Source organism: Salmo salar, chromosome ssa09 (genome assembly GCF_905237065.1).
Source record: "Salmo salar chromosome ssa09, Ssal_v3.1, whole genome shotgun sequence".
In the NCBI taxonomy this organism is placed as follows: Eukaryota; Metazoa; Chordata; class Actinopteri; order Salmoniformes; family Salmonidae; genus Salmo; species Salmo salar.
Window position 1 is genome coordinate 81,995,803 of NC_059450.1, and position 20,470 is coordinate 82,016,272.

The 20,470-nt window shown below is 46.0% G+C and overlaps 1 protein-coding gene across 11 annotated transcripts in view; it reads right to left on the bottom strand.

Annotated features, from left to right (window-relative positions):
- Positions 1-1,709: 1,709 nt before the first annotated feature.
- The window catches only part of sorbs2b (sorbin and SH3 domain containing 2b), a 78,120-nt gene continuing 59,359 nt past the window's right edge, over positions 1,710-20,470 (bottom strand). For 9 of the 11 annotated variants that reach the window (XM_045724085.1, XM_045724083.1, XM_014212798.2 and 6 more), the window contains 12 exons: positions 18,643-20,337; positions 15,306-15,391; positions 15,159-15,199; positions 14,946-15,060; positions 14,589-14,717; positions 14,133-14,348; positions 10,326-11,363; positions 9,861-10,058; positions 5,654-5,764; positions 4,487-4,530; positions 3,934-4,040; positions 1,710-3,564 (listed from right to left, as the gene is read on the bottom strand). In XM_045724085.1, coding sequence (XP_045580041.1) covers positions 3,503-3,564; positions 3,934-4,040; positions 4,487-4,530; positions 5,654-5,764; positions 9,861-10,058; positions 10,326-11,363; positions 14,133-14,348; positions 14,589-14,717; positions 14,946-15,060; positions 15,159-15,199; positions 15,306-15,391; positions 18,643-20,337 — 3,842 coding nt within the window. In that variant the 3' untranslated portion in view covers positions 1,710-3,502. The remainder of the gene's footprint in view (positions 3,565-3,933; positions 4,041-4,486; positions 4,531-5,653; positions 5,765-9,860; positions 10,059-10,325; positions 11,364-14,132; positions 14,349-14,588; positions 14,718-14,945; positions 15,061-15,158; positions 15,200-15,305; positions 15,392-18,642; positions 20,338-20,470) is intronic. The other 2 variants (XM_045724084.1, XM_045724088.1) reach the window with 2 other exon arrangements.

The following is a 20,470-nucleotide window of genomic DNA, read 5'->3' on the forward strand; positions in this document are numbered from 1 at the left end:
CAATCCGTCAGAAATCACCTGTTTTACTTGGCCTGCATGCTTTGACAACTTGCCCCCTTATTTGGTGGGGACTTAAAGCTTGGTTGAGCCCCTGAGATTGAGCAGGCCTTCATTGCACAAGGAAAAGGCTATATGAACACTCCTGACCTGCAAACTGATATTACATTTCAGAATTTGTTAAAATTAGGTTAGAGTTAGGGTTAGGGTCAGAGTTAAGGTCAAGGTTAAGGTTAGGGTCAGTTTTTTATAGTCTCTTTTTATAGCCCTGGAGGAAACCCGCAGAGCCCTTTCCTTGCCCAGCTCAAAAGGCCTGTTGGGAAACCAGAAAAGTATGTTTCTCACTGTTATATTCTCTCTCTATTCTTTAGTCTTACTCTCATCACTCTTCCCAGGGATGACCACACCTCTGATGCATTCACACAACTGTCAGTAGCTTTCTAAGATAAAGTGCTGTCTTTGAGAGTCATTATGTTATTATATTATGCACAACCTCTAATAGTGCACAGCACCGCTGACTAGAGACCAGCTGGGAGGATTTGTCTGGGGATTTATAAATCATCCGATAAATAAGGGAACACAATTAAAAAGGCTTTAGGAGGTCTCCCCTGGCTTTGTTTTAGAACAGCACCAGGGGAATACTTCTGATTCCTTCATTCTGAAAGAAAACACAGCAGCCTGTCTGCCCCGAGGTCCAGGATCGTAATTCTAGAAACCTCGGACTGCCCTGGCCTGAATGCTGGCTGAACCAGGGGCTTTATTTTTGCAGTTGCCATGGAGGCGCCAGGGAAAACTTGAGGACACGGTGTGGTCAGAGCCTTCTATTTATCATGGCTGTTTATATAGTAGGCAGTCTGGGAGGATCGGGCCAGCAGCTACCGGCTGTTTATATAGTAGGCAGTCTGGGAGGATCGGGCCAGCAGCTACCGGCTGTTTATATAGTAGGCAGTCTGGGAGGATCGGGCCAGCAGCTACCGGCTGTTTATATAGTAGGCAGTCCGTGAGGATCAGGCCAGCAGCTACCGGCTGTTTATATAGTAGGCAGGCTGGGAGGATTGGCCAGCAGCTACCGGCTGTTTATATAGTAGGCAGGCTGGGAGGATCGGGCCAGCAGCTACCGGCTGTTTATATAGTAGGCAGTCCGTGAGGATCAGGCCAGCAGCTACCGACTGTTTATATAGTAGGCAGGCTGGGAGGATCGGGCCAGCAGCTACCGGCTGTTGATATAGTAGGCAGGCTGGGAGGATCGGGCCAGCAGCTACCGGCTGTTGATATAGCAGGCAGGCTGGGAGGATCGGGCCAGCAGCTACCGGCTGTTGATATAGTAGGCAGGCTGGGTGGATCGGGCCAGCAGCTACCGGCTGTTGATATAGTAGGCAGGCTGGGTGGATCGGGCCAGCAGCTACCGGCTGTTGATATAGTAGGCAGGCTGGGAGGATCGGGCCAGCAGCTACCGCAGTAGGTTACAGGATGAAGCCTGGTTTCACATTTATTTAAACAGCCAATCGTTTGGGAGCTGAAATAACCAGGCTATTTTCACAATACCAGAACTGTAATGGAGAATTGTGGTGGACCTTCTTCACATTGCACACTGTAACTGTGTCAGTGGTAATGTTATTACCATGATAATATTGGGCTGATTGCAGGACTAAAATTATTAAAGAATAATACAGAGAAATAAAATCCTCAGACAATGAGCACAAAGGAAGGGAAACATTCAGGCAGAATTTATTGGATAAATAATATTACACAAAGAAAAAACAGACATATTGTCATTGAGGGTGAATGTGCCTCCACACCTCATCCTGTGTCCCGTGGGGAGAAGGTGGTCTCCAGGTATTGGAAGGGTGGTGACTGTGTATGGCAGACATGGTGTTAGAGTGGTTCAAGGCCCAGTGTTAGCAAGTCGCACTAACGCTCTGGACCAGAGCTAGTTGACGCCACACACCTCCTTGATGAAGATCCTTGATCACCATATCAATAGTTCGCTGTGTTTGTGTATACTTACAGTACATACTTCCTACTGACTTTCTGATGTACTGATTATATACAATTACATTTCATATTTCTCTCCTTTTTGCTGATATTGCTAGAGGTTTTCCTTAGACAATGACTTCACATGTTGACAAAATGCTAGTTTGCAAAGTTATGCACCTCTCCAGCATACCTGCTATTGCTGAAATAATGCAAGAAATGGAAATACATGCTGATGACTGATCGAGGCAGTGGATGTTTTTTAATCACAGGGACATACACTGTGCAGGACAGACTATACGGTATGGTGTGTTTAGGCAGTAGTGAACACAAAGTTACATGATGACTTTATTACATGTCATCATCATCAACAACATCATCACTTCCAATCCTTCTGTCATTTTGTTGCCCTGTGTTCTAGAACAGAAAGGCAGGTATTTGGGAGAATGGTTATTGCATAAATCAAAAGCTGATTTAGAGTCAGCTGAATGCATCCAGACAGTAAATTAAATTACATCAAATATGTTTAACACTTTTATACAGGATTTGTGGCAGGTGAGTTGTCCCTAAGATATTTAAATAATTTCAAATAATTTGACAGTTCGCAATAAGAAGAATATTGTAAAATGATCATATATTTAAGAACGATCTTAAATAACAGATCACTCTACCCTAGTTGTAAAAAGAAGACATTGCTTTTAAAAAATATATATTGTCCAATTACATAAAAGTCTTCTCTTTCCTTTTATTAATACTTATAGGAATGTCAGGAGAGAAAAACAAAACCGGACAAGTCAACAGACATTAGCTCCAGTCGGAGGTAACGACCTGAATACATGAACTATGTGTCTGTCCAAAGCCATGTGCTAACGGGTGCATTTAGGAGGAACTCTAATCGCCTGTATAAAACTAACACGACAACACTGTCATCTCTTTCTGCCTGCCTGTGCAGATCCAAGCTCAGGTCCTGTGCACTTTAACTGTATGAAGCAAGAGGACAACCCCTCTCCAAAAATGTTAATAACACACTCTCCTAATGTAAATTAGCATAATCAATTATAGAGTACTTCCAGAACAAGAAAAATATATATTTATGTATAAATAAATACATGGTAAATAGGGCACTTGGTTACTTCATTATTGTGAAACCCATTAGTCTATAAGGCATCCCTTCACTGTAAATAACACTCATTACGCACGAATAACTAACATTTGTTTGTGACCAAATCTGCTTGAAACCTTATTTGTTGCATCCACTGTATACACTGAGACATCATCACAGTTAGTAGAGTAGAATACCCTTAAATCAAACATGAAATATATTCCTTCAAGGCCACTGGGTTCATATCTTCTCCCATTCATCAAATTAGGAAATGCATTGTCACTCCTGGAAAAGTTTTTTTGAATGAAAATAACTAGTCATAGATGAATGTAACGTTTTTGTGCAGTCTGAATATATTGGTTATTCACCCACTGAGTTATACAACCACTGCAGTTTTGCTGGACATCATGAGAATTCTGTATGAAAAGGTTATAGCTGCTTCACGTAGTTTCCAGGAAAGGTTCCAAAAAACGTGCTTCTTCTGGATGTGCCTTGAAAAATAACAAACATATAGCGGTATTAAAGGAAATATCTCAACGATATAGTTTGTTTCAAGCATTTTCAGTGGAGTAGTGCATTATGTTTTTGTTTATGGAACAATGGCTGAGGATATGTGACTATTGACACATCAAAATAAGGACAACTTCCACAGTGCACTGATTGGTTTAATGACTCAATTCAAGGCAAGGAATGCCATCTGTTGGCAGCAGCTAAGTAGTACAACTTTTAAATGCTCTGAATGACTGGCGGAACAGGGGTGGGCAATGGCCATGCAGAGCCCCTACACAGGAATTATTGTATAATTAATGTCTATATCTTTTGGATATTAATAGAGCAAATAAATACAACGTCGGACCCACCTACAAACCAGCCGTCGTCACACCTCTCCATCACATCAACAACGTCCCCTTCCTTGAGCTCCAACTCATCCTCATTACGTGGAGCATAGTTATACAGGACCTGGAACCTACAGACCATAATAACTGTCATCAGTGAGGATTATACAGTCACATCATCAGATTCATTTACACATTGCTACTGCTTATTTAAGCAATAAGGCCTGAGGAGGTGTGGTATATGGCCAATATACCACAGCTAATGGCTGTTCTTAAGCACGACGCAACGTGGAGTGCCTGGACACAGCCCTTATACCACAAAATTCCGAGGTGCTTTATTGCTATTATAAACTGGTTACCAACGTAATTATAAATGTAAAAAGAAATGGTTTTGTCATACCCGTGGTATACGGTCTGATATACCACGGCCGTCAGCCAATCAGCATTCAGTGCTCGAACCACCCAGTTTATAATACAAATTAGACACATTCAATCTGAGACTTAACTTCAAATAAGCTTTAAAGCTCTATATAACGTTGAGGAAATAAATCGATGTGGAAATAGAAGATAGACTTACGCCTCTCCACCACAATTCAGGGCATCTTGGGTAAACAATGGCCGCTGAGAAGAGAGAAGAGAAATGCAGTGTTATACAGTAGGCATGTCATGTTTCTATCTGTCTCCCTCTGCCGTATGTTTTACCACCATCAGCGTCCATCACTGTAGCAACAATGTGCTAGAGCCAACACAAAACCATCTTTGCTTTAATTAATGTGCTAGAACCACAATGCTGACAAAGAGCTGACTGTACTCTGCTTGGTTGAAGGGGATTTGGGGACTAAGTACTTCCTGGGAGGTACACAGTATTTATTCAACATCACTCAGAGACAGAATAGAAGACAGTGAGCAACGAAGCATTTCAGATCCTAACATTCATTCCTAAATTCCACCTGTTCCACAGCACACAAGCCTAGACTGGTCCCAGATTAGTTTGTGCTCTTGCCAACTACATTGGCAAGACAATGAATGACAATGAGTTGGCCTGATAGCACAAAGAGACTGGCACTCAGGCTAACACAAGCCATCCTAGCAAGCAGCAAGTCCACAAGCATTGACTGTTTTGCTTCCACACTAACAGGTTGGGAAGGCAATTATGGGTCAAAGGGGGAGTCCATTCCATTCTCCTGAATTAAACCGTCAGTCGTCAGGCATGCAGTAAAACCACAGACGATGCTGTCAAGGGGGCACACTCCAAAAACCAGACACTATGATTACATCCCAAATGGCACCCTATTCCCTAAGTAGTGCATTCTATAGGGAATAGGGTGCTCTTTGGGACACACACTTTGCCACAGGGAAACAGGGACCCATTGTCAGTTCATCAAACACAACTGGGGATTCCTGTTCCCGCACAATGCCAAGCTGCAACGCACACTGGACAGACAGTCAGGAATTAAAGTCGAAGGTATTCCTCTGGTGTTTGATGACATGGTTGGCATGCTTCTGCTTACAGCGGGCATTCTTAACACATCTGTTGTCTCCTAGATATTAATCTCTTCATATCTAGGAGGTTGTATTTTTACAGACCATATGTGTGAGAGTGTTGTATGTTATGTGGTAGATATGTTGATGAAATATGGACAGTAAGAAAGGGATACATTAACTTTAAAGAGAGGACTTTGTTTCCTAGTAACCCAAACGTACGATGATGTCACACAAGGTGCATAGTGGGTAGCAGCCCTACCCTATGAGACGGGGAATAGCTCTGGGCTCTACTGGGCGAGCCGCAGGACCTCCGAGACATCACAGGGCTACGAGGGGGCTTACCCACAACAACAACCTCACGCTTTACAGGCTGAAAGAACCACAACCAGGATTTACAATTAGAGAAGAGTACTCAAACATACTTTACCACTCTGATCACGCACACACTCACACAAAAATACATACCAGGTGATTAACAGGGAACAACTGGGCAACCAAACCTGTCATCAAAGTTAAACACTAATTGTAGAAAATTATATTGGGTATTAAACCAGAGCATATCGATCTTACTGTGTAAGTGGTAAGTTTGAAATGTAACCATCTTTGGTGATCTCTCTCTCCCAGCTTTGTATAAAGCAGCAGTATATTTCGTACGTCTGCCAGGGTTAGGGTTGCAAAGGGTCGAAACTTTCCGGTAAATTTACCTAATTTTTCCGGAGATTTTCCATGGGAAGTTAAGCCTGGGAATTTGTGGAATTTTGCTTAAATTCATCAAAAAAGTTAGTTTATAACAGTGAACATTTTTTGTGGGAAACACATAAGGCAATTCTAGGTCTTGTGGCATATTTTGGTTAAACTATCCCCAATTCAATGGAATTGCAACCCTCTGCGAGCACAGTGCATTCTTCCATCACATGTACAGCTGATTCTCAAGATCTTGCACACTAATGAGATGCTACTGAGCCCACACTACTATACTGTCTGAGCCAAGGACTACATGCTTTCTGGTAAGTTTTGATGACAATACTGGGTGGGGTGAATATATTTTATATGACATACATTATTTTATGTTAACTAGTAAATAGTAGCCTACAGCAAAGTGTGTTTAAATCATTTCGAACTTGTTAACAATTTCTGCTACTTAGTTTTTGCTACCATGTGGGTTTTAGCTTGCATGAGCCTGCTAACTGATGAGTATTAATTCACTTGTTTCCAAACATGTTTCATTTTAAAACATTTACCTTACAAAGGAGTTGTTTAATCTAACTGCTTAACTATTTATCTGTACATTGAATTGTATTTGGGTTTTTTTTACTCATTTTTTTCTAATCTTTACAGGAAAATGCCACGGGCATTATCTGATGTGTGGAGACATTTCACTGCAGCTAATGTAGAAGGAAAAGCTGTGTACATTTGCAAATACTGTGCCAAATCATATGTGAAGAATGCAACAAAGATGCAGAATCATCTGGCCAAGTGCATAAAGTTCCCTCAGCGCTCACAACAAGCAACCTCTGACAAAAGTCCCTCAACATCTATCGAGGTGAAAATGATGAATCAGACACCTTATCGATAGCAACAGCTCATGGTCCTCCTGGAATCAGAAGTTTTTTTGACTCAATGGAGGAACTTAGTCAGAGAAATGCTGATGAATGTCTTCCTTGAGCTGTGTATGCAACTTGTTCACCTCTGATGCTCACAGGCAATGTGTATTGGAAGAGATTTCTGAATGTTCTTCACCCAGCATACACACCTCCAACCAGATATGCTTTATCTACTCATTTGCTGGATGCAGAGTTCAACAGAGTTCAACTGAAGGTCAAGCAAATCATAGAGAAAGCAGACTGTATTGCAGTCATCTCTGATGGGTGGTCGAATGTTCGTGGGCAAGGAATAATTAACTACATCATCTCCACCCCTCAACCAGTATTCTACAAGAGCGCAGACACAAGGGACAACAGACACACCGGTCTCTACATTGCAGATGAGCTGAAAGCAGTCATCAATGACCTTGGACCACAGAAGGTATTTGCACTGGTGACAGACAATGCTGCGAACATGAAGGCTGCTTGTTCTAAAGTGGAGGAGTCCTACCCTCACATCACACATGGTTGCTCATGCATTGAATCTGCTCCTCAAGGACATCATGACACTGAAAACAATGGATACACTCTACAAGAGAGCCAGGGAAATGGTTAGGTATGTGAAGGGTCATCAAGTTATAGCAGCAATCTACCTCACCAAACAAAGTGAGAAGAATAAGAGCACCACATTGAAGCTGCCCAGCAACACCCGTTGGGGTGGTGTTGTCATCATGTTTGACAGTCTCCTGGAGGGGAAGGAGTCTCTCCAAGAAGTGGCTATATCACAGTCTGCCGATATGGACGGCCAAATCAAGAGGATCCTCCTGGATTATGTATTTTGGGAGAGCGTGGTAAGCAGCCTGAAACACCTGAAACCTATAGCAGTAGCCATTGCACCGATTGAGGGAGACAATGCCATCCTGTATGATGTTCAGACTCTGCTTGCAGATGTAAGAGAATAAATCTGTACTGCCCTGCCAACTTCACTGTTGCTCCAAGCAGAGGAAACTGCAGTTCTGAAATACATCAAAAAGCGTTTAGACTTCTGCCTGAAGCCCATACACGCCACAGCGTACATGTTGGACCCCAAGTATGCTGACAAGAGACTCCTGTCTGGTGCAGAGATCAACAAGGCTTATGGTGTCATCACTACCGTGTCTCGCCACCTTGGCCTGGATGAGGGCAAGGTTCTTGGCAGTCTGGCAAAGTACACTTCCAAGCAAGGGCTTTGGGATGGAGATGCAATATGGCAGTCGTGCCAACATATCTCATCAGCCTCCTGGTGGAAGGGACTTTGTGGATCTGAGGCTCTTTCCCCTGTTCCCTCCATCATCCTCCAAATCTCACCAACATTAGCCGCCTCAGAGCGTAACTGGTCCTTGTTTGGGAACACACACACCAAAGCACGCAACAAGCTGACCAATACAAGGGTTGAAAAATTGGTGGCCATCCGGGAAAATTTGAGGCTTTTTGAGCCTGACAACGAGCCATCCTCAACAAGATTGGGAAGTGACAGTGATGATGACGCCTCAGAGTTTGATGTTCAAGAGGTGGACATTGAGGAGGTCCAGGGAGAAGACATGGAAGCCTGAGAGGAAGACAACCAAAGCGTTAGTTTCTAGACTATCATTTTACAGATCTATGTTGAAAACGTTTTTGGGAGATGCGATGGATCATTGGGGATCATTCAATATTCCCTTTATTTTGTTGTTCAGTGAAATCATCCCATGTGAAGAGTCAACACATTTAATTAAAGTTCAATTCGTAACTTTTTACATTTCTATTGGAAGGATTTCATAATTTGCAATTATGTCAATTTATGACAAGGTAAAAGGTTTATGTTCCTGTCTCCATATGATATGGTAAATATATCCAATGCAAAAAACATCTACATTTAAATGGTATTAATATTAATTTGCATATATTTCCATTAATTCCAATATATTCCCGTTAATTCCCATATATTCCCGTTAATTTCCACGGCAAGTTTCCACCTCTGAATATTCCCCAAAATGTGCAACCCTAGCCAGGGTTGAGAAAAGAAAGCTTCTAAAGCTAGAGAAATGACGTTGCCAAGAGCAGCACTGCAGATATTGAGATGAGCGAGATGCAAGACTTCGCTCTCAAAAAGTCAAACACAGTATCTGCGCATGTGCACATGTTCGCTTCACGCTGTTAGAGTGTGATAGGTATGGGACCAAACGCTTGTAGTTGTTGCGGAAATTGACCCACTATGCTGGTTACTTTACGCATCTACTTCATAATGCTGAGTCTACCTTTAATGACAGTAAGAGTAATATCTATGCTAGGAGGAGACTGGCATAAGACCTGGGCCCGTATCCACAAAGGGTCTCAGAGTAAGAGTGCTGATCTAGGATCAGGTTTGCCTTTAAGATCATAATGAATAAGATTATATGGACAGATCCTAGGTCAGCACTCCTACTCTGTGTCGCTTTGCGGATACTGACCCTGGAGACAAGGGTAAATAAAAAATAAAAAAATTCCAAGAATACAAGGACTATCTGGCAGCCGTGTTACTTAGTTATCAACCATTTAATAGTCCTGCAATTGTTTAAAAATCTGTTACCTAACCTACAGTGATTCATTTATCTAGACTAAGCATGTTACAGTAGTATTGTAACATAGTACTGTATCTATGAACCAACCAATAGCAGTACTGACCAAAGATGACTGTGTGAAGTAAACAGAACAAAAAACTAATGACAGTATCAGTACCACAGTGAATAGAGTGAAGTAAGGGTTAAAGGAGTAGTCAGTAACTTAGCGAAGACGTTACAGTAGGTCAATGTTAGAGAGGAGAATTAGGGGCAGGGGAGGAGTTAGTTGTCACGACATGATGTCACACAGGCACCTGGTCTTTACCTTGACCTTGGAGGACCTAGACTCCAGGCGGGGGTACTGTTTGTTGTAGGGAGGGGGAGAGTGTAGCACCCCTGGAAGTGGAGGGGTGGTGCAGGGGGAGATGAGAGGAGACAAAGGTTTGGGTGAGGTGGTCGAGGTGGAGAGAGTGGGGATGGTGAACTGCTGGGAGGGAGGGGAGGTGAGGCGTACAGAGGAACCCTGGTGACAGAGAGACCAAAAGGAAAAGTGTGTTATGGGCTACACACACAGCCCCATCTGAGGGATCTTTTGAGAGTGGCAAACAAACCAGAAATAACAATCTGGCTAACCAGACATAACAAGAATCCGTTTCTCTCAGAAAAAAAATCAGTTGGAAAAAAGTTGCCTCAGATTTCAAATAAGTTCATGTAGGGTTAGTGGAAGCAAAAATGTTTGCACAGCAGGTGTCAGGTTAGGACACACAGATCACACCAGGGAGGACTCTACCTTGTCCTGTTCTGCCCCATCCCTACACACAGGGGTAAAGGTATTATAAGGTGGGGTCATCTTCCTGCTCTCAGCAGGCTCCTCCTCTATGAAGAGCTTGGGAAGCTCCTCTGTCACGTCTGATGCTTGTCTGTAAAACTCTTCCCCTTTGGATTGGTCGCCCCCCTGAATGATGGACACCAGCTCCTCACAAAGGTCATCTTCCTGTTCTTGGTCCACTACCTGGTCTTTAGTTGAGTCCTCCATGAACTGATTCCTCTCTTTAGAGATGAACTGATTTAGCTCTACTATGTTCTCGTGTTGAGATGGGGGGTCGGTGTGAGACAGGGGGTAGCTTTGAGATGGGTGGTCACTGTGAGAGGGGCAGTCGCTGGGCTCATACACCACCAGATCGATGGGACTGCAGGCCTTTGGTGAGGTGGGCGACAGGGCCACTGTGTCTGAGAAGGGGTTGAACGGTTTCTCCTGTTGTGAGTCTATAATGGGCTTGATGCTAGTGTTGTTCTGAATCTGAGACAAGTCGACCACGCTGCCATACTTGGGGCTCCCAAACATGGGAGAGATGGGTGATGAGGTGAAAGAGGTGCCGCCAGAGGTGGTGGGGAGGGAGGATAGTGGGGAGGGTCTGGGTTCTGGGGAGCAGGGGTAGATGGGAGCCTTGGGGGAGGTGATGGGGATAAAGTGGCCCTCTCTGAAGGAAGGAGTGAGGTTGCGTGGTGTCGAGGTTAGGGTTCCCAAGGTGGGGGCTGGGCTGGGGGAAACCAGGCAATGGCTGGGGGCTGGATAGGGGGAGGGGGACACCAGGGTGCTGAGGGCCTCCAGGTCAGCCAGCAGACTGCTGTTAGGGTATGGGGGAGGAGTGGGGGCCGGGGTGCCGGAAGGGGATAGGCCCAGCGTCAGGTTTATCCAATCATTGGTGACAGCCTGCAGGTGGGCCCTCTGGGTACTTGGGGAGGGGGATGGGAACAGGGAGGAGCGGGGTGTCCTGAAGGAGAGGGAAGGCGAGGGTGGACTGAAGCGAGGGTGCGTGGATGATGACTTGGGAGAGAAAGAGAGAGAGTACAGAAACATACGGCAGAACATAAGTGAGGGGAATGGCCAGGTCAGAATGCATAGGACAGAGACTGTTGTTGTTTCTGAAATCTATTTACCAACGTTGACTCTGCTCCAGTCAGATTATTTGAGATCACTAACACAGAAAAGAGACTGGTGCTAAAGATACAGAGGCTTTACCTGGGGGTTAATGGTATGCGAGATCCTTGGGACGTCCTTACCAGCAGCGGCTAGTCAATGCCCAAATTTGACCCAAAATAAATAATGAAGATCAATCCCAGAAAACACTGTATCCCACTCCGCTTTCACCACTGTAGCGTTGAGATTCTCTCCTCCAGAGCTGCCACACACACACACACACACACGTTTTTTACATGTGGTCTTTGGATTGGAGGACCAAAATGCTCTGTGACCACCCGCCAACGTGGCTGGTAAACTAGATATTCTACCAGCCAAATGCTCTGTGACCACCCGCCAACGTGGCTGGTAAACTAGATATTCTACCAGCCAAATGCTCTGTGACCACCCGCCAACGTGGCTGGTAAACTAGATATTCTACCAGCCAATGCCAAAATCTACCAGCATTTGGCTGGTGGCTGGTGTTAATTTCCCACCCTGGTCCATACCCTGAACCCTAACTTTAAATCATACCCTTACCCTAATCCTTACCTTAACCATAACCCTTCCCTAACCCTAACCTTAACCTTAATATTTACCTTAACCCTTACCTAACCCCAACCTTAACCTTAACCATTTTAAAATGTCAACTTCAATGTGGTTGGGATTTCCCAAGGATCATGGACAGCAATGACAGTGTAACTAAACTAATGCAACCTGCCCTGTTGCTGCCAAGTCTGTAGATGAAGTGTGAAATGTGAACTGGGCCTGGCACGTCTTACTGGAGAAGCAGCAGCTGGTAGCTCTCCCACCCACAGAGGTCTCTATTAAACAGGTTAATGGAAAACAAGGCTTCTACAATGAATGCCATAGTGTCGGCATCACAATTCTCTTCCGCTCAACCTATGGCCCTTTAAACATAGAGAAACTCTGTGTGTGTACAGTGTGGGTTTGTCAAGGATTGAGTTAGACTAAGCCTTACCGATTGGTGGCAGGTGTAAGAAACCTTACCGATTGGTGGCTGGTGTAAGAAACCTGATGGATTGGTGGCTGGTGTAAGAAACCTGATGGATAGGTGGCAGGTGCTAGAAACCTGATGGATTGGTGGCTGGTGTTAGAAACCTGATGGATTGGTGGCTGGTGTAAGAAACCTGATGGATTGGTGGCTGGTGTAAGAAACCTGATGGATTGGTGGCTGGTGTAAGAAACCTGATGGATTGGTAGCTGGTGTAAGAAACCTGATGGATTGGTAGCTGGTGTAAGAAACCTGATGGATTGGTGGCTGGTGTAAGAAACCTGATGGATTGGTGGCTGGTGTAAGAAACCTGATGGATTGGTAGCTGGTGTAAGAAACCTGATGGATTGGTGGCTGGTGTAAGAAACCTGATGGATTGGTGGCAGGTGTAAGAAACCTGATGGATTGGTGGCTGGTGTTAGAAACCTGATGGATTGGTGGCTGGTGTTAGAAACCTGATGGATTGGTGGCTGGTGTTAGAAACCTGATGGATTGGTGGCAGGTGTAAGAAACCTGATTGATGGATTGGTGGCAGGTGTAAGAAACCTGATGGACTGGTGGCTGGTGTTAGAAACCTGATGGATTGGTGGCTGGTGTTAGAAACCTGATGGATTGGTGGCTGGTGTTAGAAACCTGATGGATTGGTGGCTGGTGTTAGAAACCTGATGGATTGGTGGCTGGTGTTAGAAACCTGATGGATTGGTGGCTGGTGTAAGAAACCTGATGGATTGGTGGCTGGTGTAAGAAACCTGATGGATTGGTGGCTGGTGTTAGAAACCTGATGGATTGGTGACTGGTGTAAGAAACCTGATGGATTGGTGGCAGGTGTTAGAAACCTGATGGATTGGTGGCTGGTGTTAGAAACCTGATGGATTGGTGGCAGGTGTTAGAAACCTGATGGATTGGTGGCTGATGTAAGAAACCTGATGGATTGGTGGCTGGTGTTAGAAACCTGATGGATTGGTGGCAGGTGTTAGAAACCTGATGGATTGGTGGCTGATGTAAGAAACCTGATGGATTGGTGGCTGGTGTTAGAAACCTGATGGATTGGTGGCTGTTGTTAGAAACCTGATGGATTGGTGACTGGTGTAAGAAACCTGATGGATTGGTGGCTGGTGTAAGAAACCTGATGGATTGGTGGCTGGTGTTAGAAACCTGATGGATTGGTGGCTGGTGTTAGAAACCTGATGGATTGGTGGCTGGTGTTAGAAACCTGATGGATTGGTGACTGGTGTAAGAAACCTGATGGATTGGTGGCTGGTTTTAGAAGCAGGACAACAGCTCCCCAATGCTAATATATGCATAACAAGACAGCTGAGAAGACCACCCTTAGTTCTAGAATGTTTTAACTGAGACAAAGTACTCTACTACAGTACGCCTCTCTTCAAAACCGATCACCTACTAAAAGACACATGCAGTATATTCACCAGCCATATAGACCTGACAGTAGATTGTAAATGCCAAGTGGATATTTTGTGTGCCTTCTAAATGGCACCTCATTCCCTATACGGTGCACTACTTTGGACCACGGCCTATAGGGTTCTGGTCAAAAGTAGTGCACTATATACAGAATAGGGTGCCATTTGGGTCAGGTTATGTGGGGTCCGATGGGGTCATCGTACCTTGGCCGAACCCACAGGGTGAATCCTGTCAGCGGATAGGCTCTGGGGTAAAGAGGAGGGTTCTTGGTTGGGGTGGGCGGGGTTCTTGGCAGTGGGGAACTTCTTGACCACTACATCTACGTAGGACACGGGGAAGATGCCCTGCTTGTTGCTCCCTGGGATCTTCCCTTCATACCAGTTCTGGTCCACCTGGCTCAGCAGAATCACCCTCTCACCCTGTCAGACACGCACACGCACACACACACACACACACACACACACACACACACACACACACACACACACACACACACACACACACACACACACACACACACACACACACACACACACACACACACACACACACACACAGGTAGAAGTCAGTTTAATTGTAGACACTGAAGGGATGAGAACTATATACAGTCAGACTATTTGAGAGTGAAAGTTATGCAGTGACAGCGGAGAGGCTCTTGCCTTTCTCAGTGAGAGCTCCACGTTGGTGTCAGCATTAAAGTTGTAGCGAGCCACTGCTTCACCAATCTCTCTGACCTGGGCTGGCGGGGGAGGTCTGGCTGGCTGCTGCTTCTTAGAGACAGGGATTTTCTAAAGAATAAAGAGAGTGAGGCTGTGGGTTCAGGATAGGGAACAAATGTAAACTCAAAGTTATTCAATACTGTGCATTGAAAACCCAGATTGAGACAGCCAGAAGTGGAGAGAGAAAAAGAGGAGAGGAGAGAGGAAGAGAGGAGAGATGCGAGAAGGGAGGAGAGATGATAGGAAGAGAGGAGAGATGAGAGAGATGAGAAAGGAGAGTAGAGAGCAGACACTAACCTCCACATAGGAGATGGGGAAGATCCCCAGCAGTCCACGGTGCTCTCCTTCATACCAGTTGTTGTCAATCTGCCTGATGATGTACACCGTCTCCCCCTTCCTGAATGTCAGCTCCCTGCACAACACATGGACCATTAGCGTCATGGCTGAGGGATGTGTCATTGTTGTCTTAATCTGAAATACTAGCAAACGTTGGGTTTGATCTGTACTTACTTCACTGTCTGTGCCTTGAAGTCATATACAGCTCTGGCTGGCTGTTTCCGTTGAGGGCATGGAAAGAAACAATCAATCATGGCATCCCTCTATCAGTGTTCAGTACAAGTGTCAAATATAAATCGGAGGCCAAATATAATTATTTACCTCTCTGACTTCAGGAGTTGGCATCCTGATCTGGGGGGTGTGGCGGCCCCCATCAGTGTAAGAGTGGCCCCTGGCGGGTTCCTGGTCTGTCAGAGAGGGAGAGAAGGCCACAGTGAGGAACAGAGAGGAACAGTCCCTACAGACACTTAACATGCAAAGGAGGAGTCGATGGCAAGGGTATGAGAGGAACAAAAAGAGGGATTTTAGCTAAATAATGTGAAGAATCAAAATAAAACTACAGAAAAAATCGAAACACTTATCTAACCTAGTGTATGGTGTGGGAAACAGACTCAACTTCACCACTCCCCACTTTAGAAAGGTATAGAGCCCTGTACTGTCCTGGATTCCCTACAGCTCGCTTTAAGACACGTAGACCATATGTAGGAAATAGGGTGCCATACAACTGTATCCAGTTATATTTTCCGTAGCGAGCCTGTCTCTCTCAATGACTCCAAACAAGAACATTTATATCCAGCAGAAACAAACACCCTGGATGGAAATGTACATTTTTGTGATTTAGCAGACGCTGTTATCCAGGGCGACTTACACCAAGTGACAAAACATTAGGAACACATGCTCTTTCCATGACATAGACTGACCAGGTGAATCCAGGTGAAAGCTATGATTGTGTATGTGTGCCATTCAGAGGGTGAATGGGCAAGACAAAATATTTAAGTGCCTTTGAATGGGGTATGGTAGTAGGTGCCAGGCGGACCGGTTTGTGTCAAGAACTGCAACGCTGCTGGGTTTTTCACGCTCAACAGTCCTGTGTGTATCAAGAACGGTCCACATCCCAAAAGACATCCAGCCAACTTGACACAACTGTGGGAAGCATTGGAGTCAACATGGGCCAGCATCCCTGTGGAACGCTTTCGACACCTTGTAGAGTCCATGCCCCAACGAATTGAGGCTGTTCTGAGGGCAAAAGGGGGAAGGTGCAACTCAACATTAGGAAGGTATTCCTGTTTTGTACACTCAGTCCAAAGGAGCAATTGGGGTTAAGTGCCCTGCTCAAGGGAACATCAACAGATTTTTCACCTATTCGGCTCAGGGATTCAAACCAGCAACCTTTCAGTTACTGGCCCAAATCTCTTAACTGCTAGGCCACCTGTCACCCACTAGTATTTATACTGCAGGTCAGCACTGGGTGCTGATGTGGTCTTAGTGGGGACTGCTGCCAGAAAACCTCTCTTTGCTTGGGGTAGTATGTCAAGTAAAAGGGGGCTGCATACTCTGGTCAATGGTCCTGCAACTGGAGTTTCAATCATCAGCCCAACAGCTACTAGATATTTCTCCCACCAGTAGGAACAGACACTATATGCTGTGCCAAGACCACAGACAGGATACAGACATAAATACTCCTACTACTTGCTAAGAAGCAGACACAGATTGATATACCCATCTCTCCTCTGAGGAAAAACACATTTATAGGAGAGGGGTATCTGTCTCTGTCTCTCCCCATGCCAACATCCCACAGAACCCTTTTTAGACTGCCCACCTCAGCTGCTCTCCAGTCATATGCCCCCTGCTATGTCTATTAACAGAAGCTTTTAGACGAGACACACACACACACGGCTGCATCTCTATAGAGTAGCGTGGAGACACAGGTCCTGTGGTGGGCTTCATGTTGACTGAGCTGTGGACAAAGACTCAAGCACACGAATGCCTTATAAACATTTCTTTTCACACATTGTATCGCCTGTACCGACTGGTAAGGCATTCCAGATTCGAGATTAGCCTTCGGTGACGAGAAAGGTTTATCAGAAATAGGTCAACCAGAGGGCTGGTAAATATGGTTTTGGTGTATGGGTGTGTCGCCCTCAGCGATGGGAGACCAGACCAATGTGTACACGTCTCACGGAGTGAAGAGGCTAACTTCCAATGAAAACACAAATACATAAATAAATATAAAAATAGACTAATGTTGGGGAGACAAAATAACCAACATCATACGAGAAAATATGAATAACCTGCAAGAATGAATACAACAGAGTTAGGAGGGTGACTTGATGAATACAACAGAGTTAGGAGGGTGACTTGATGAATACAACAGAGTTAGGAGGGGTGACTTGATGAATACAACAGAGTTAGGAGGGTGACTTGATGAATACAACAGAGTTAGGAGGGTGACTTGATGAATACAACAGAGTTAGGAGGGTGACTTGATGAATACAACAGAGTTAGGAGGGTGACTTGATGAATACAACAGAGTTAGGAGGGTGACTTGATGAATACAACAGAGTTAGGAGGGTGACTTGATGAATACAACAGAGTTAGGAGGGGTGACTTGATCAATACAACAGAGTTAGGAGGGTGACTTGATGAATACAACAGAGTTAGGAGGGTGACTTGATGAATACAACAGAGTTAGGAGGGTGACTTGATGAATACAACAGAGTTAGGAGGGTGACTTGATGAATACAACAGAGTTAGGAGGGTGACTTGATGAATACAACAGAGTTAGGAGGGTGACTTGATGAATACAACAGAGTTAGGAGGGTGACTTGATGAATACAACAGAGTTAGGAGGGTGACTTGATGAATACAACAGAGTTAGGAGGGTGACTTGATGAATACAACAGAGTTAGGAGGGTGACTTGATGAATACAACAGAGTTAGGAGGGTGACTTGATGAATACAACAGAGTTAGGAGGGTGACTTGATGAATACAACAGAGTTAGGAGGGTGACTTGATGAATACAACAGAGTTAGGAGGGGTGACTTGATGAATACAACAGAGTTAGGGGGGTGACTTGATGAATACAACAGAGTTAGGAGGGTGACTTGATGAATACAACAGAGTTGGGGGGGTAACTTGATCAATACAACAGAGTTAGGAGGGTGACTTGATGAATACAACAGAGTTAGGGGGGTAACTTGATCAATACAACAGAGTTAGGAGGGTGACTTGATGAATACAACAGAGTTAGGAGGGTGACTTGATGAATACAACAGAGTTAGGAGGGGTGACTTGATGAATACAACAGAGTTAGGAGGGGGTGACTTGATGAATACAACAGAGTTAGGAGGGGGTGACTTGATGAATACAACAGAGTTAGGAGGGGGTGACTTGATGAATACAACAGAGTTAGGGGGTCGGGTGACTTGCTGGAGGGAATCATGCTTCTCAGACATTCCAGAAGATGGAACCACTCACAGGTCACTACTCAAGAACAATGCTCAGAAGACGGGTGGAGAATGGTAGTGGTGCAGGGAACAGGAGGGGAAATGGAAAGAACTCAAACTACAACACTCCACGGCGACCCATAAGGTGAGAAAGAGGTGGGTCGGGGGAGATGGGAAGGGACTGGTGGGTGTGTTTATGAGAACCATCCACCTTGGTAGTAGTCGTCTTCACAGACATGGCTGTTGTTGTTGGGGTCTGTGAGGTGATAGGAGGCACTGTGTGAGAGGCGGCAGTACTCAGGCTGGTAGCAGGTTGGGCTGGGCATGCCGTCAGGCTGAGAGGGGTATGGCTGCTCCTGCTCCAGGCTCTGGGGCCCAGGGACGGTGCTGGGTTCCGGGCTGGGGCTGCGTCTGCACAGTGCCCTGAGGGAGGAGCTCCTCTCTGGGATGTCTGGCAGCAGCTCATCCAGGAGCCTGTGGAGGATTCTGTTGTCGGGCAGGCTGCCCCTCCTCCTCTCGGCCCGGATGTGTTCATAGATGTCCCTCAGGGCTTCGTCCAGCGCCTCGTACATGGAGCTCTTATAGCGGGGAGGGGGCCTGCTGTGGGTGGAGACGGCCTGCATGTGGCTGTGGGGAGGGGAGCCCCTCTTCCTCCTGAACGGTACCGGACTCACAAGGAAGGCCAGCTTGGACTGGGCTGACTCTGGGTCCTCAGCTGTCAGCTGCTTGGCCCTCTCGTGTTTGAGCATGGTGCTGAAGCGTGTATAGGAGGCAGGGCATCGGCCCTTACAGTTGCTGACCAGGTGCTTCTGCTGGTTATGGTTGAGGTTATGATGACGGTGGTGGTGGTGATAGTGGCCTGAGCCGTAGGGGCTCTCAGACGATGTCCGAGAGCAGCGGTCGTAGTCACTCTCACTACAGAAGGAAGATCCCTCTATCTGGATGAAGTCACTGAGGTTGGACCTGATGGCGTCGTGATCACTGTCTGAGTAGACTTCCTGCTGGGATGCTGGTCTCTGGGGGTAGACGTGGTGGTGGTCTCCAGTGATCTGGATGTGGATGGGCACACAGTTGTTGGTAGTGGGGGCATTGATCCTGGGGTAGTGTGGCTGGCCCTCAGGGGGGTTCCTGGCAGGGGGGTCCTCGTCTAGCAGTGACTCGATGGAGAAGCGTCGCTGGGGGCTGCTGCCCCTCCCGGACGGGCCCCCTGGGGTAGCCTCACCCTCACCCCCTAGGTTGGGCATGGACTTAGACTTCTGGATGAGGCTCTCAAACTCAGAGATCCTGTTGTGCACCATGTCCTGGGGCACCTCTTTGCTGAAGCCCCTCCAGCCAGCCAGCCGGTCCTTGTGGAGCTCGCTCTCGTACTCCAGGATCCGGGCTTTCACAGAGCAGATGACCTGGGAGCTTTGAGAGCCTATCAGATCCTGCCTGTTGATGTGGTGCATCTTCTTGTACAGCTTGAGGAAGCCTGGTGCATCGTGGGCTGAATGGTGCTGTGTCCGCTCTCTCCGGGGGCTGTCACAGATGCTGTGATCTTTGCCCTGCTGCTCATGTGACAGGAAGTCTACACTCTCGGAGCGAACCTGTGAACCTACAGAACCTCCCGGACATCCTCTATCTTCTGCCAGGAGGTCGTCACAGCTCCAGGACTTGAGTTTGGGAGAGGCTGGCTTTTCCTCGGCAGAGCTCCAGGCCTCGGCATTCTGGCTCTGGACATGAGCCTGCCAGCCGTTCTTCAGACACACATCAGGGCTCTCATCAGAGCCCTCAGGAGGCTCAACACAGTCAATAGCCTCATCATTAAGACAAGGAAACACTGAGTCATGTGAGGTATTGTGGTTGGGACCAGGGGAGGGACCTGGACAACTGAAACGGGCTGAGTATGTGCTGCTAATATCCCCACCTTAAGGTATATCCACCAAGAGCAGCATGGTAAGAGAGAGACATGAGAAGACATTAAAAGGTTCACGTGGAAATCAGCCAGGAAGAGCTGAGGACAGAGGGGGGTTAGAGAGACACACAATAAAAAAAGCTGC